Source organism: Muntiacus reevesi, chromosome 11 (assembly GCF_963930625.1).
Source record: "Muntiacus reevesi chromosome 11, mMunRee1.1, whole genome shotgun sequence".
NCBI lineage: Eukaryota > Metazoa > Chordata > Mammalia > Artiodactyla > Cervidae > Muntiacus > Muntiacus reevesi.
In genome coordinates, this window is record NC_089259.1 from 16,861,648 (window position 1) to 16,879,031 (window position 17,384).

Consider the following 17,384-nt stretch of genomic DNA (forward strand, 5'->3'; position numbering starts at 1 on the left):
ATTATAGCTCAGAAAGTCTATTCAGTGCTATGAGGTGACCTGAAAGGGAAGGAAATCCAAAATGGGGGGATATATGTATACATATGGCTGATTCACTTTGCCATACAGTAGAAATTAATACAACACTGTAGGTTTGGAGCCTAGAAATTCCTATTTTTAACAATGTGATTCTTCTTTGTGATTCTTCTCCAAGTGATTCTTCTGTTTTTTTTTATTGCAGTATAGTTTATTTACAATGTTGTGTTAATTTCAAGTGTATAGCATAGTGATTCAGTTATACATATGTTATGCATGTGTATCTTTTCCAGATTCTTTTCCTTTATAGATTATTACAAGATGTTCCCTGTGCTATACAGTAGGCCCATGCTTTTAATTTTATATATAATAATATGTATCTGCTAATCCCAATGTCCTTATTTATTCCTCTTCCTCCTTTCCCCTTTGGTAATCATAAATTTGTGTTCCATGTCTGTGAGTGTATTTCTGTTTTGTAATTAAGTTCACTTACATCATTTTTTAGGCTTCACAAATAAATGATACCATATAAAAAAAAAGAGTCTTCTCCAACACCACAGTTCAAAAGTGTCAATTCTTCGGTGCTCAGCTTTCTTTATAGTCCAACTCTCACATCCATCCATCACTACTGGAAAAACCATCTTTTTGACTAGACCTACCTTTGTTGGCAAAGTCGTGTCTCTGCTTTTTAATATGCTGTCTAGTTTGGTCATAACTTTTCTTCCAAGGGACAAGTGTCTTTTAATTTCATGGCTGCAGTCACCATCTGCAGTGATTTTCGAGCCCCCCAAAATAAAGTCTGTCACTGTTTCTCCTGTTTCCCCATTTGTTAGCCATAAAGTGATGGGACCAGATGCCATGATATGTGAGTTTTAAGCCAACTTTTTCACTCTCCTCTATCACTTTCATCAAGAGGTTCTTTCTTTGCTTTCTGTCATAAGGGTGGTGTCATCTGCATATCTGAGGTTATTGATATTTCTTCCAGCAGTGTTGATTCCAGCTTGTGCTTCATCCAGCCCAGCGTTTCTCATGATGTACTCTGCATATACGTTAAATAAGCAGGGTGACAATGTACAGCCTTGACATACTCCTTTCCCTATTTGGAATACCTATATACCACATCTTTATCTATTCATCTATTGATGGGCACCTAGGTTGCTTTCATTCTTGGCTATTGTAAGTAATGCTACAGTGAACATAAGGGTGCATAATATTTTTTCAAATTAGTGTTTTCATTTTATTCATATAAATACACACAAGTGAAGCCCTGGATTTTATGGTATTTCCTTTTTTAATTTTTTGATGAGTCTCCAAGTTGTTTTCTATAGGGGTTGTACCAATTTAGATTCCCACCAGTAGTGTACAAGGGTTACCTTTTCTCTACATCCTCACCGATGCTTATTATTTGTTCTCTTTTTGATAATAGCCATTAGACAGTTGTGAGGCGATATCTCATTATGGTTTTGATTTGCCATTTCTCTGATCATTAGCCATTTTTCTTTGAGACCCCATGGACTGTAGCCCTCCAGGCTCCTCTGTCCATGATATTCTCCAGGCACAAATACTGGAGTGGGTTACCATGCCCTCCTCCAGGGAATGATTAGCATTGTTAAGCATCTTCTCTTGTGATTGTTGGCCATTTGTATGTCTTCTTTGGAAAGATGTCTATTCAGTTCTCTGCCTCTTTTTTAATCAGCTAGTTTTTTGTTTTGTTTTGTTTGTTTGATACTGAGTTGTATGAGTTCTTTGTATGTTTGGCTATTAACCCTTTATCAAATATATCTTTTGCAAATATCTTATCTTATCCTGTAGGTGGCCTTTTCTTTTTGTTGATAGTTTCCTTTACTTTGCAGAAGCTTTTTGGTTTGAAATAGTTCCACTTGTTTATTTTGCTTTTGTTACCTTTTGGGAGTCAATTCCAAAATATCATCTCCAAGACTAATGACAGGGAATTTACCATCCATGTTTTCTTCCAAGAGTTTCATGGTTTCAGGTCTTATGTTCAAGTCTTTAATCCATTTTGTGTTAATTTTTGTGTGTGGAGTAAGATAGTGGTATAATTTCAGTTTTTTGAAACTGGTTTTCCAGTTTTAGCAGCACAGTTATTAAAGAGATTGTCCCATTCCTTACTTTATATTTTGTGTTATTGACTCTCTTGTGGCAGTTAATTGATCATATGAATGGGTTTATTTTGGAGCTCTCTATTCTGTTCCATTGATTATGTTTTTATACCAAAGCAAACTGTTTTGATTACTGTAGCGTTGCAGTATAGTTTGATGCCTCCAGCTTTGTTCTTCTTTCTCAAGATTGCTTTGGCTGTTTGGGGTCTTTTGTGGTTCTACATACAGTTGCTCTACTCTGTGTAAATACTTTGAAATTTTGACAGGAACTTTTTTAATCTGTAGATTGCTTTGAGTAGTATGAATATTTTAACTATTAATTTCCTTGAGCATGCAATATTTTTGTTTGTGTTTTTTATGATTAGCTGTTTTTCTTTGGTATCAGTTGTAAAATCTGTGAGGCTGTTTTTTGATGGCTAAGGGAAGGGCTAACAAATCTTTCCTAACTTGCCAGGAGAAAATTTAGATAATAGGGGTTTTTTAGTTGTAGTCTAGTAGTTTCTGGTCCCTATTCCCAGAATGGAATGCTTTATGTTTCTCATATTTTCAGTAGTTGAATTTACTTATTTATTGTGACGTGTTTTCACAGTATAAACAATTGAAAGTAACAAGTCATGCTATTGTAGAACAGAAAGTGTTAATTCTCTGATTAGACAGTATCCTCTATGTTAATTTCTGTTTTTCCTCGTTAAAGAATTGCACAGTGAATCCAAAGGAAAGTATCCTGAAAAGAGTGAAGGATACTGGGGACGTCTTTAAAGAGAAATTTGCTAAAGCTGTGGGACAAGGATGTATGGAAATTGGATCACAGGTAACTTGAACTCATTTTGATGAGTACCACTGCATAGTAAATAATTTCAAATGCAGCATCTGTCCAAGTTGTGTAAATACTGTATAATAGTATAAAATTTTGGCAGCTACCATATCCTAGTCACCTGTGTATGATGCTATTTGGAAAAACTTTATGCGCTAGCTCTCCTTACTCTATTACAGAAACCAAAAGGGAACATGCAGAAAATTTTAGAAAACTTATATAAATTTTAGAAAGTACAAGTGAAAAAAAATAAAAATCTTGTTGATACTAAGTTTTTGGTGTATATTCTTTAACTTTTACATATATGAATATTCATGTATGCATATACTTATGTGAATGGAATATTATACATGCCATTAAATGATGTTACTTTTACTGTTGCTGTTATTATTTCAGAAAATTTGAAACTAGCATTTGACAAGAGAATGGGCTCTGGCTCCGAGCCCTGGTTTTGCATCTGGCTCTTTCATGTATGAGCTGCCAGGTTTCTGTGTTTGCATTACTTTATGGCATTAATGAGGTGACACATAAAATACATTTGAAAACTGTAGTCTGCTATACACATTTATTAGAGTAGTGAAGTTATGTTTTGATACCATCTGTATTTTAAAATTTTAAAAGTTCTTTTGGTCATAATTTGGGATGAAGGATTATGGTGTATATTTGTGTTTATTTAAAATTTGACTATTTTTTAAACTAATGGAAACTAGTTATTTGATTAAAACTTTTTCCTGGTAGGATCCTTTAGATCTGATTTTTGCCTTTGCCAGCTTTATGGAAAGGTACTACTCTCTTAATCCTGGAGAGCTATCTTAAATACATGTACTAGATCACAGAAGTGTTACATTCATGTGTAAAATAGTTAGAAGAGTACCAGGTTCCCCATTGGCTCAGATGGTAAAGAATCAGTGTGCAATACAGTGGACCCAGGTTCAGTCCCTGGGTTGGGACGATCCCCTGGAGAAGGAAACGGCTACCTACTCCAGTATTCTTGCCTGGAGAATCCCATGGACAGAGGAGCCTGGTGGGCTACAGTCTATGGGGTCACAGAGAGTTGGACGGGACTGAGCAACTAACACTAACATATAATAAATATATTCTTAGTACGTGTATATCTGTTATGATGTAGACTGAAGTAGCAATGTAGGAAAACCATATACTGTACCCCTCCTCTTGAAAATTTATCAGGAATGTGAAAACCATCATTTTATACGGAGTCGCAGAGAATTGGATTCAACTGAGTGACCAACACTTTCACTTTCCTCGGTTTTAGACAAGCTAGCTTTTGTGCTCTCTTGACAGCCATATTTCTAAGAAGGGTCAGAGATGTGTCTCAGGGCAAAACTTTTTAAAAATTAGTAATTGTTATGTTTTCTAAAATAGTGGAATCTGATTTTTTTTATTTGTTTTTTGTAGCGATACAAACTTGGAGTCCGATTGTATTACCGAGTAATGGAATCCATGCTTAAATCAGTAAGTTCAAAAGAATATAATAGAAAAAAAAAAATTCATTGCTAATGCAAAGAAGGTGTCAGTTAATTTTTTAAATCTGTTTTAGGAAGAAGAACGATTATCCATTCAAAATTTTAGGTAAATTTTTGTTTTAGTAAAACAATTTCTTTTTTTATTTTTTTATAAAAATAAATGTTACAAAAATCATTCTTTTTTTCCTTTAGCAAACTCCTGAATGACAACATCTTTCATATGTCTTTGCTGGCATGCGCTCTTGAGGTTGTAATGGCTACCTATAGCAGTAAGTTAAATTTTAGTAAATAAACATTCTAGTTCAATTTAAAGTTTAAAAAAACTTATCTGAGGTGTTGTGTGGGTTTTTTTACAGGGGTGGGAAATGGAGAAGTTAAGGAGAAGAAATGCATACGAAAGAATGTAATTGGTCACCTTAGAATGGCTTGTGAACTTGAATTATTTCTAATCATCTTGGGAACACTTTCACAAGGCCTCTATTTTGGTCTATACTGAATCCAGGAAATGTACCTATTTAACCCCCTTTAAATACTTAGGAGATTGTAAAATCCTTGAGAAGTACTATCGAGCAGCTTCCACTGATAAGGAAGCACTGCCACATATATGTATTCAGTGATTATGAGACCAAAGGTTGGAACTGAAATCTACTGGATAAATGGAACAGAGGCCACCAATAGTGGTTTTTTAAAACACAGTTTTCAATATGTATTATTACTTTGCAAATAATGTTGCGACTGTCAAAAAAGTTTTGTTTGTAAAAAACAAAAGAAAAAAATTTGTCTAAGGATACAAATATATTACGTAACTAATATAACCAAGAATTACACAGTTGAAACAGATTTTTCTAACCAAATTATCAAAATCTAAACAATCACTTCCCCTCTTAATCAACAATTAATGAGACAGTTAAATTGGATATGCCAGTGCATTACTGGTTGGATGTTAAGCCTGTCCCTGATACAAGTTTAGAATATTTAAACCTTTGAAAATTTGATATAAGCTATGAGCAGCAGCAGCAGCAGCAGCATGAGCCTTCTATCTAAAAGAAACATACATGCATATGCACTCAGACTTGGGAAGCCTATTTCCTAGGAGTCTGTGGACCCCAGAATAAAAAATTCTGTTTTAAATAAATTTTTTTTGTTTAGCCTTTCCACTGTGTTTTAATTTTTTGTTTGATAAAACCTTTGAACTGAAAAATAATGTAATTCAAGACTTTCTGTTTCATTCCTAAGTTATGTTTTTCTTTCATTTTTAGGAAGTATGTCTCAGAGCCTGGATACTGGAACAGATCTATCCTTCCCATGGATTCTGAATGTATTTAACTTAAAAGCTTTTGATTTTTACAAAGTGATTGAAAGTTTCATCAAAGCAGAAGCCAACCTGACCAGAGAAATGATTAAACATTTAGAACGATGTGAACATCGAATCATGGAGTCCCTTGCATGGCTTTCAGTGAGTAACTAGCCAAAATAGTTAAAGATATTCATATGCATATGGATAACAGTTATCTGTTAGTGAGATATATTTGTTAAAATTTACCTTGAGCAAATATGCAATTTAATGAATAATGTGATTTCCAAGTAGAGCCCAAGAATCAATTGGAGTATTATCAGTAGAATGGTGTCCTTGAGCTCTCCAGACTATCTCATATAGGAATTTATTATGAATTGCTTTTTTTAAAGCTTGGTACTTCAAAACAAAGCAGAATTCTTTAAGGTATTTGGGAACTTTATTTAAAGTAGGAGTGTCATGTTCGAAAATTTAAATGTCTGGTCTTAAATTTCAACAGAATAATAAAAAAAAAATTGACAGGCTATTGAGACGATTTAAAAGTACAGATTTTTAGTTCAATTTAATTTGATTTTTTTTTGTTCCATCGTTCAAAATCTAAAATCTACACAGGTGTATTTATTGCTTATAGCATTGTATGGGCAAAAGGAATATTCTAGGTAGTCTATTTATAGCATATAAGCTATTGATAAAGCTTTATTTAAACAAAGGTTATATTTCCTATGTAGTAATAGTAAAACATTTATATGAAGTTCTTCTATTATGCTCTTTAAATCTTCATAGTTGGGCAATACTTTGTTAATCATTGGGTTTATAGATTGATATACAGTTGGTTTCTTTTGAAACTGTTGCATGCTAAGCTTACATCTTTTCATTTATATCAGCATATAGAAATGACAATGAAAAAATTAAGGCTTTAGTTATATTATAATCTTAATCTTCATGCAAATGTAGTTTTACATTTTTTTTATATTTTAAAAGTGTAATGACTAAGAGATAACTTGTTTCTTCATGCTTTTCTTGTATTGCCGTATAGACCGAGTGGATAGGAAAGGAGAGAAGTAGGGGAAGTTGATAGACATTGTGTTGCTAGATTGAATGGTGTAAGTCTTTTATACAAAAACTTCTGCTTTGTAAAAAAAGGAGTAGTTAGGAGAAAACTCTCAGAATCTGGGGGTTCAATGAAAGTAGCAAAAATAAATACATAGATCAGTAAATGAAATAAATAGATAGAGTACTTTTTAGAGGGTTCCATGCCCCCTTTTCCTAGAAATTGAAATCAAGACATTACTGTATCATCTGAAAGTGACTATTCTCATTTCTTTTGGAGAACTTTTATTTCCATCGATACACATCTGCTATATGCCATGCACTGAGGTAGATATTGTGAGGATATAGAAAAGACACGAGCTCTGAAAATTATGGAGGAAGTAGTAGAAATTTATTGTTGAAAATTGCTTGTGTTCAAGTCTGTTTAGTTCAGTTACTGGTATTCTAGGATTCCTTTATTTTTGAGAATTTTTGGAGGGAAAGTAATATGCACAAGTCTGGTTAAGGGTACAGTTTTTTAATAATAGAGTAGTGTGGACTTCATAAGCCTCTGAATTTAAATTCGAAGTTTGGTATTTCTGGGGGAGAAGATTATAGACTACTTTTAGTGTTTGAATTTTCAAAAAATAAATACATACTGCTGTTTTAATCATAAACAGAACAGAGTGGTGGTGGGTAACTATGAAAATAAGTCACGCCACACAACATAATATGTGAGTCTTTCCTGTGAGAATAATTAACATTTTAGAGAGTAGGCATACCATAGATAAATTTGAGCTTTCACAGACTGTAGGATTTTTTTCTTTCTTGAAGTATAACATATATACAGAAAAGCATATATCAAAAGTTGTAGTTCAAAGGATTTTTTACAAATAGAATGTACCCACATTACTAACATATAGATCAAGAATCAGAGCAATTGAGCACACCTATGATACCAAAATCCAGATCAAGAATCAGAGCAAACCTGCTTGGTTTTTTGTTTCTGTAGTACAGTCAGAATCTCTCATTGAACTGAAGATATTTATGAGAACATACTCATAGGGAAACATGAAGTGAGATACTACTTACTTTACTCATTGGTAATTTAATGAAAGAAAGAACATCACTGTATTTTTAATGGTTGCATTGGGAAAGGGTTGAGTACCTTTACTGCACAGTCTTGAGAAATACTAAATCAAGAACAGAATAACTTTAAGAAGGCATAAGCACACTTCTGTTTTCTTGATCCCCGAGTAACAGGCAATATATGAGTATAAGATGCTAAACAATCTATTGAAAAACCTGGTGAAATCTTGTCCTCTAGAAATCTGGAGGATTAGGGGTGGTTTAAAATGAATCATGCCTAAGCATTGGACCAAATGACTTACAGATGTTTAGGCCTCTTAAATCTGTTAAGCAGTTTATCATGCCAGTAGATGATGAGGTGAGATTTGGATATTTCACTTTCCGTGTATTCAGACTGTGTTGGATTTTTTCAGTAAAATCTCTGTAAACCAAGATAGACCAGGTAGCTTACTCTCTAAATGGTCTTTTCTGTGGACGTCTGTGAGTTTATCCTCGTGACCTTCCCACATCTTGACTACCTTAACACTGTTTCTCTCATAGCCACCAGAGAAGTTTTTTTTATAAATGCAGAACTACTTTCATGATGCTAATTCCTCAGATGAAAAATCTTTTCTAGGGGACCTGTGCCTCTGGTAATATGGAGGGAGACCATACCATGTGACACCTCACAAAAAAATACAACTATAAAACCTGTGCACACTCAGTTGTGCCTGACTCTTTGAGACCCCATGGACCATAGCCCACCAGTCTCATCTGTCCATTGGATTTTCCAGACAAAAATACTGGAGTGCGTTGCCGTTTTCTTCTCCAGGAATCTTCAGGGCTCGAAGACCCAGGGCTCGAACCCACAGCTCCTGTGTCTCCTGATTGGCAGGCAGATTCTCTTCCACTGAGCTACCAAAGGAATCACCTGAAGTCACTGACCTTTTAGAACAGACAGCCTAGTTAAGAAATGGAGTAGGGGTGCTGTGAGCCTAGGTAGGAAGCTTTTAGCCTGGGGCTGGGAGGTATAGGGGGAGATGAGTGCCTGTGGGAAAATCTCAGGCTTTCTGACTAGGGAAACTGGAAAATTGAAACAACCATGGACTGTTGCCTGCCAGGCTACTCTGTCCATGGAATTCTCCACAAAGTTACTGGTGTTGGTTGCCATTCCTTTCTCCAGGGGATCTTCCTGACCCAGAGATTGAACCCGGCTCTCCTGAATTGCAGGCAGATTCTTTACTGACTGAGCCACCAGGGAAGCCTGTCTCAAAGTGGCTTTAGTAGAAAGGCAGAAGATCTGACTTGAAGCAGAAGCTGCTGGTGAATAAACAATTTGCAGCTCAAGTTCAGTAAAAATAACTGCCTCCTTTAAGACAAATAAATAAACAATATTCATTTGAGAAAAATAGAATTCAGAATCTTTACAACTTAAACATTTATGGTGTTCAGGATACAGTTCTATAATTACCCAGCATACAAAGAGGGTCGAAGGAATCAAATGTATGTTTTTAGTGGGAATTTTAAGTAATTATTTGATGCCTGCAAGGCTCTCTTTTAGAAGCTTTGTCTCTTCTTTTTTTCTTATCAGCAGTTTAAAGTGTGGTCTGTGATCCTGGAAAACATTTTAGGGGATCTGCAAAGTGAAAGCTATTTTCATATTACTGTTAAGATGTTATTTATTTTTTTTTACTCTATTGACATTTATGCCAATGACATTTATTCCAAAACTTTTGGAACCTCTGAACTGTATTAGAGCAGTAGCATCAAAGTGTTTGTGGGTTTTTTATTTATTTTTTTTTAGTTTTACCACTTTATTGCTACCAACCCATCTCCCTCCACCCTCGTGCACACATGCTCAGTCATGTAACCCCATGGACTGCAGCCCGCCAGGTTCCTCTGTCCATGGACTTTTCCAGGCAAGAATACTGGAGTGGATTGTCATTTCCTTCTCCATGTGGGTTTTGTTTTGTTTTGTTTTGTTTTTTCCGTTTTTTGTTTTGTGTTGGGTATAGTTGATTAACAATGTTGTGGTAGTTTCTGGTGAACAGCGAAGGGGTTCTGGTGATCAACCACATATGTACTTGTATCCATCAAGTCCCTTCCCCACCAGGCTTGTAGTCACTGTATTCTTCACCACCACAAACTCTGTTAAAAAAAAAAAAGGCAAAACATGCCTGTTGTCATTTAAAAACATCATTGATGAGCCAGTTAAAAGTATTTATTTTATATAATCTCTATTCTCAAGTACAGTGTGGTTGAAAGCAATTAACAATAAATGTTGCCAATGATAAGTTTTGAGTTCTCAAGGGAAAGTTAGAATTTTGATAATCTTGTATTCACTGTAAGCAGAATAGCTTCCCAATACATCAAAGACTTTTCTGATGAATTCAGGGGTAGTATTAGTAAATGCGATTGTTTAACATTACATAAAGAGATTCATCAGCATTGTAAGATCTATGTAATTCAGTGAACTGTTATTTCCAAATGACCAATGCATCATGCTATAAAATCATACATGAGTAAGAAGTTTATTCAGAGTTTAAGGTCTTTGATCGATAGATCAATGGTTTTTAAGGTCTCAGAATGTGAAGTTTAATTCATGAATTAAAATTCATGAAAAAAATTAAAAATTCAGTGAAAATAAAAATTCATGAAAATTGTTTCCAATTTCACATTGCAATTAACCTTTAAGAAACTATTGTTTGTTGAGTTTTAGGGTAGTGTCAAAAAAGAATATCTCTTATTATCTGAAAAGTCTATTAAAATACTCCTTTTTTCAACTACATATTGTGTGAGGCCAGATATTCTTATACTTCAACCAGACAGCACATTTCAGTGAAGCAAATACAGAAGCAGATACGAGAATTCACGTCTCTTCTATAGGCTAGATATGAAAGGGCTTTGCAGGATTGTAAAACTCTGCCAGTGTTCTAATTTTTTTGTTTATTTAGGAAAATAGACTTAGGTTTCGAGTTTTGTTAACATATAGCAAGCTTCAGTTCACTTCAGTTCAGTCACTCAGTCATGTCTGACTCTTTGCAGCACTGGACTGCAGTATGCCAGGCCTCCTTGTCCGTCACCAATTCCTAGAGCTTACTCAAACTCATGTCCATAGCAAGCTTATTTTGGTTATTTCAGAAAAATTGCATTCTTAAATTTTTTTCAGTTTTAATTACACTTAATTAACTTTAAGATTTAATTATTAACACAGTAATATTGCATGTGTACTAAGTCATTTCAGTCGAGTCCAACACTTTGTGACTCTATGGACTGTAACCCGCCAGCCACTTCTGTCCAAGGGGTTCTCAAATATTGATAGACACACTTACATGAACAAAAACTTTGGGGTCCTCAATAATTTAAGAATGTTAAAGGATGCTGAGTCCAAAATGCTTTGAGAATACTTTCCTTATATTCTCTTCTCCATTCAGACTTCTCTGTTTACTATTACTCCTCTGCCTGTCTCTGAGTCTTTGTTCACTTCATAGGCTCCACCTGAAATGCTTTCCCCGTTTTATTTACCAGATTTTCAGGTCTACTTCCACTTTGCCTTTTGCGACCATCCTAAGTCTATAGTCATTCTTTCCTCCTTTGCAGTCTTACAGTGTTGATCAATACTACTTCCTGGTCATTTATAAACTTTGTATCTTATTACATGTGTATGTTTCATTTTAAATGCCTTAATGTATGGGAAAAGCACTTGGAACAGCATCTCTGGCTTTGTATTATAAGATATGGCAGTTAATTACACACATGAGAATGAAAGACAGAAAAAGGATCAACTTATGACATTAAGGTAGTGTGATTCATTAAAGATAGCTGGGCCAGCAATACCACTTCTGGGCATACACACTGAGGAAACCAGATCTGAAAGAGACACGTGCACCCCAGCGTTCATCGCAGCACTGTTTATAATAGCCAGGACATGGAAGCAACCTAGATGCCCATCAGCAGATGAATGGATAAGGAAGCTGTGGTACATATACACCATGGAATATTACTCAGCCGTTAAAAAAGAATTCATTTGAATCAGTTCTAATGAGATGGATGAAACTGGAGCCCATTATACAGAGTGAAGTAAACCAGAAAGATAAAGACCAATACAGTATACTAACACATATATATGGAATTTAGAAAGATGGTAACGATAACCCTATATGCAAAACAGAAAAAGAGACACAGAAGTACAGAACAGACTTTTGAACTCTGTGGGAGAAGGTGAGGGTGGGATGTTTCGAAGGAACAGCATGTATATTATCTATGGTGAAACAGATCACCAGCCCAGGTGGGATGCATGAGTCAAGTGCCCGGGCCTGGTGCACTGGGAAGACCCAGAGGGATCGGGTGGAGAGGGAGGTGGGAGGGGGGATCGGGATGGGGAATACGTGTAACTCTATGGCTGATTCATATCAATGTATGACAAAACCCACTGAAAAATAAATAAATAAATAAATAGAAAATAAATAAATAAAGATAGCTGGGATTGAATGAGATTTCCTTGGGAAGTGAAATTTGGTTATGTTGAGTTTGAATTGCCTGTAGATCATCAAATAAAGGTGTCAAGAGGCAGTTGAATATGTGTGTCTGGAGTTTAGGAAGGAAATTCTAGGCCAGGAATAGAAACCTGAGAGCTGCTGGCACATATATAATAATAGAAATTACCACCCTTTATTGACAGTTTATCTGTGTCACCCACACTATGGTGAGTACTTCTTATCATCTTATTTGACTTTTATAATAATTCATGAGGTATTATTATTCTAAATGAGGGAAATAATGCTTAGAGAAGTTTAATAACTTGTCCTAAACCATATAAGCTAAACAGTTATGAGCTTATGGCTCAAACACAGGTCTCTCTGGCTCCAAAACTATAAATCCCTGCATTTTTCCAAATGGCTAAAGTTTAGGAAATAGAATAAGGTCATTTAACAGGAGAGTGTAGTACAAAAAGAGAATGTAATTTAGGATAGAACCCTAAGGAGCACCAACAGTTAAGGGATAGACAGAAAACAGAAGCCTACAAAAGAGATCAAATTAAGGAATCCTCCTGTTGATAAGGAGAAATATCAGAAGTGGTGTCATAAAGAGAGAATGAAAAGGTCTGAGAACTTGCTATTTCAGATACTGTAGGAGAAGTCAGTAACAATGAAAGAGTGTTTATTAGTTTCAGCAACAAGGAAGCCACTGGTGAAGGTAGCAAGGACTGTTGGAAGAAGTGGTGTGGGAGCAGGAGTGGATCGCAGTGGAATTTGGCTCAGGTATGAGTGAGAGATAAAGTGGAGACAGTGCTTATAAATAGTTTGTACCAGTTTTATCTGTAAAGGGAAGTAAAGGTATAGCTGGAGGTATGTGAGGCAATGGGATAATTATTTTTTAAGATGGGAAAGGAAGGATTAAATGTTGATAGAAACGAGTTATCTATTGCTGAATGGCACATTAGTGGCTTAAAACAATCATTTTATTTTGCTTATGATTCTGCGGGTCAGAAATCTGGGAAAAGCTAGACTGGACAGTTCCTCCTGGACCATGCAGTGCAAGCTGGTGTCTGGAGCAAGATTCACTTCTAAAATGTTTCTTAAAAGTCTGGTACCTTGCTCCTGCCTCGTATGTGCTGACCTCTCCCTCCCTTTCTTTTTTTTTTTTTTCCCTCCTCATCTTATCCTCCTGAGCTTCTCATGTGAGAAACTGCATCTCATAGCATTTTGGTTTTAGAGTAGTTGCCCTTCTTACAGAGCAGCTCTTTATCACTAATTTTAAGCAATTTGATTAAGACGTGCCTTAGTTCAGTTTTCTTCATGTTTCTCTTTTTGGAGTTCTACTTCGAAATGTGGGCTTATAGGTTTCATCAAATCTGGGACCATTATTTTCTCAAAATGTTTTTGCTGACTCCCCTCACCCCTTCCTGCAGGGATTCTGGTCACACATGCATTAGGTCACTTAAAATTGTCCCACTGCTCACTGATGCTCCGGTTGTTGTTGTTGTCCCAGATGTTTTGTTTCTGTTTCACTTGAAATTGTTTCTGTTACACCTATGTCTTCAAGTTCATTAAGTTTTTTTCTTCTGAAATGTCTTATTTGTTATTAATTCCATCTACTGTGCTTTTTAATCTTAGGTATTAGATTTTTCATCTCTAGAATCTGATTTGAATCCTTTTCTAAATCTTTCATATCTCTCTTCAGCATGTCTGTGTTTTCCTTTACGTTCAACTAACTGCAATATAGTTATAATAATTATTTTAAAGTCCTTGTCCACTAATTCTAACATCTGTGTCTTTTTAGGACTGTCTGTTGACGGATACTTCTCTTTTGAAGGGTCTTTATTTTTTTGGCTGCTTGGTAACTATTTATTGGATGCCAGACATTGTGAATTTTACCTTAGTGGTCCTGGATATTTTCATATTCCTTTCACTATTCTTGTGTCGTGGGACACAGTTTAGTTACTTGGAAGCGTTTGATCCTTTGAAGGCTTTTGTTGTTTCTAAAGCCAATCTTTAAACTTATGACTAATTTTTCCCCACTCTTGAGGCAGTCCCCTCCAGGTGCTCTACCTGATGTCTCATACATTACAAGGTTTTTCCAGACTGGCTGGTGGAAATACGAACTCTTCTTGGCCCTATGTCAGCTCCTGGGATGGTTCTGCTTCTTCCCATGCTTCTTTTCCTGGCCTCGGGTAGTTTGCACGCGCTGATCAGGACTGGGGTAAAGACTGAGAGTAACTCTCTGCAGACTCCTGGAGCGCTGTCTTTGCAACTGTCTCTTTTCTGTGTAAGTCTCTTCTCTGCTACTCTGTCCTGTTAATTTTCCTGATTTCTCTGTCTTGAATTCTCAATTCTGTTTCTTCAACCAGGGAGACCACTGAAGTCTATTTTACTTTCTCCTCCCTGACTTGTGACCTGGGAACTCTCTCTAAGCAAAGATGGAGCTTAAGCATTTGCTTTTTTTCCCCCAGGAATTGCTGTCTTATACTGCTTGTCCTATTACTGGCCTATACTCAGTGTCTGAAAACTATTATTTATGTTGTTTGATTTTGTAGTTAAGACAAATCTGGTCTCTGTTCCTTTATCACAGCCAAAAGAGTTATGTATAGTATTTAGTGATTGATAACGATTTTTGAATATGTATACTTAAAGAATATTTAGGGTTTCATTTCTATTTTCCTGTATCAAATGCATCATATCTTCTGAATAATAGTATTTCGGAGGATACTTATTAGGAGAATGTAGAAGTATTAGTAATTAGTTGTTGTATTAAATTTTAATAAGTCATAAGAAAGCTGAGCCTCCTCTGAATGTTGTCAAATATAGCTGACTCATTAAAATGGATTCTGTTGAGTTTTGTGTGTTTTTTTTTTTTATTTTGTAGTCACTACACATCAGCAAGTTTCTTCATTCAGTTGCAAAAATATTGGACCAGAGCACTTTTATATAAGAAAAGATTTTAAATGTTTCCTCTTTTATTATTTTTCCAAAATTTAAATGAAGGCCTCTTTTATACATCAGTACAGTTGGAATGAATAGCTTTTATTTTTAGAGTCCTGATTTAATGACACACTTGTAAACAAATTTTTAAGCTTCTTTGGTATTCTTTTGAAATGTCAAACTTGACAGGAAATGAACACAAAAGGGAGAAAAGCCTGTGGCTCTGAAAAAGCCAAAAAGGATATCTGTTGTGTATTTGGATGGTAGATCATTAACCTCTGGTGCACTTTGCACAATGGTTTTAGTATTTACCATTAGACGTTAGTTTTTTTCAAAAGTTATATTTTACGAAGAGCAGTGTCTCAGGAAGGCAAATGAATTGTAAGATAATGATTAAGCTGTGTTTAACACTTAAAACAATAAGGATGGTGAAGTAATATGATGTCATATACTATATTTATATAGCAACCATGCTACTATAATGAAAAATGCTTTATGTTGGGTTTTTTAAAAGCTCGTCATGAGTTTTTTTTTTTTTAAGTAAGCATATATTTATCTTTTTTCCAGCAAAACATTTTAGTTTTTAAAAATCTGATTCTTTCTGAAAACATCACTGTGGTTTTATAGTGTTTCTCATTCTGACCCAGCATACTCCTAATTTCTTGCCCTTAATTCCCACGGTTAAGTAGGCTTTTTCAAGTGATTTAGAAAATTAGACTTTACCTTTCGAAGCTAAAATTATTTTGTTTTGTTCTAAATACACCTTTGCTTCCCAGTATTTGTATTTTTACATTTTACTTTTCAAGTCATCAAGGCTTGAATACTGAACATTTTTTTCTTCTTTTTCTTTGTAGTTTTATAGAGTATTGTAATATAAAGTGTTGTTGTTCAGTTGCAAAGTCGTGTGCAACTCTTTGCGACCCCATGGACTGCAGCATGTCAGGCTTTCCTGTCCCTCACCATCTCTTGGAGTTTGCCCAAGTTCATGTCTATTGAATCAGTGATACCATCCAACCATCTCATTCTCTGTTGCCTTCTGCCTTCTGCCTTCAGTTTTTCAAAGCATCCCACGGTCTTTTCCAGTGAGTCAGCTGTTTACATCAGGTGGCCAAAGTGTTGGAGCTTTGTCTTCAGCATCTGTCCTTCCACAAGATTATTCACGGTTGATTTCCTTTAGGATTGACTGGTTTGATCTTGCTTTCCAAGGGACTCTTGAAAGTCTTCTCTAAGAAGTTCTCTAACCACAGTTTGAAAGCATCAGTTAAAGTTGATCAGTAATTATAAGTACAAAAACCAGAAAAAATTACCACGTGTCGTATTTATTTAGTATGTTAAATATCTATTTTCATTTACATTTTCCTAGATCATATCATTACCTTCTTATCTTGAACATACTATTATAGACTCCTGCTTGGTCTCCCAGCTTTGACACTACCCTGCATTCTATAGTTTGGTGCTGAGTGAATATTCTTAAATGCTTTTTCATGCAATATTCCTGTTCAGAAACCCACAGTATCTCCCATTGCCATTAGATAAATGCAGCCTCTTTACTCTGGTTGTGATAATTGGACCCTGCCTTACCCTACAATGCAGGAGACCCGGGCTCGATCCCTGGGTCAGGAAGATCCCCTGGAGAAGGAAATGGCAACCCACTCCAGTACTCTTGCCTGGAAAATCCCATGGACGGAGGCGTGTGGTAGGCTATAGTCCATGGGGTCGCAAAGAGTCGGACATGACTGAGCGACTTCACTTTCTTTACCTTTTAGCCTTCTGCTGTTCTTCAAGCACTCCCTATGTTTATTGTTGTTTTGGTTTGTTTTTCTTAACTTTTTTTTGGAGTACCCTTCCTTTGCAACATGGTGAAACACTGTGTTCAGAGAGTTCTGTATCTCTGGAGCAAACCACATTGACATAGTGAGAGTGAGTATGGCCCAAGGTGGGAATCAGAAGACCTGACATTTAGAGCCTGCCTCTTCCACGTGCAAGTTAATGTCTTTGTCTTTAGTTTCTTGCTTTGTAAATTGAGACAGACCAAAAGGACTTTAGTATTTTTAGCTCAAATATTTTATGATTCTACAAAACTGTTTAAATGTTGAGAATTATTTGCCACTGCTGAAGGTGTGCCACTACTTTAGATTG

At 35.6% G+C, this 17,384-nt stretch overlaps 1 protein-coding gene across 3 annotated transcripts in view; it reads left to right on the forward strand.

Moving 5' to 3' along the window:
- RB1 (RB transcriptional corepressor 1) overlaps positions 1–17,384 on the forward strand; it is a 117,857-nt gene that overhangs the window by 55,687 nt on the left and 44,786 nt on the right. For all 3 annotated transcript variants that reach the window (XM_065902292.1, XM_065902290.1, XM_065902291.1), the window contains 5 exons: positions 2,830–2,946; positions 4,366–4,422; positions 4,508–4,539; positions 4,626–4,702; positions 5,693–5,889. In XM_065902292.1, coding sequence (XP_065758364.1) covers positions 2,830–2,946; positions 4,366–4,422; positions 4,508–4,539; positions 4,626–4,702; positions 5,693–5,889 — 480 coding nt within the window. The remainder of the gene's footprint in view (positions 1–2,829; positions 2,947–4,365; positions 4,423–4,507; positions 4,540–4,625; positions 4,703–5,692; positions 5,890–17,384) is intronic.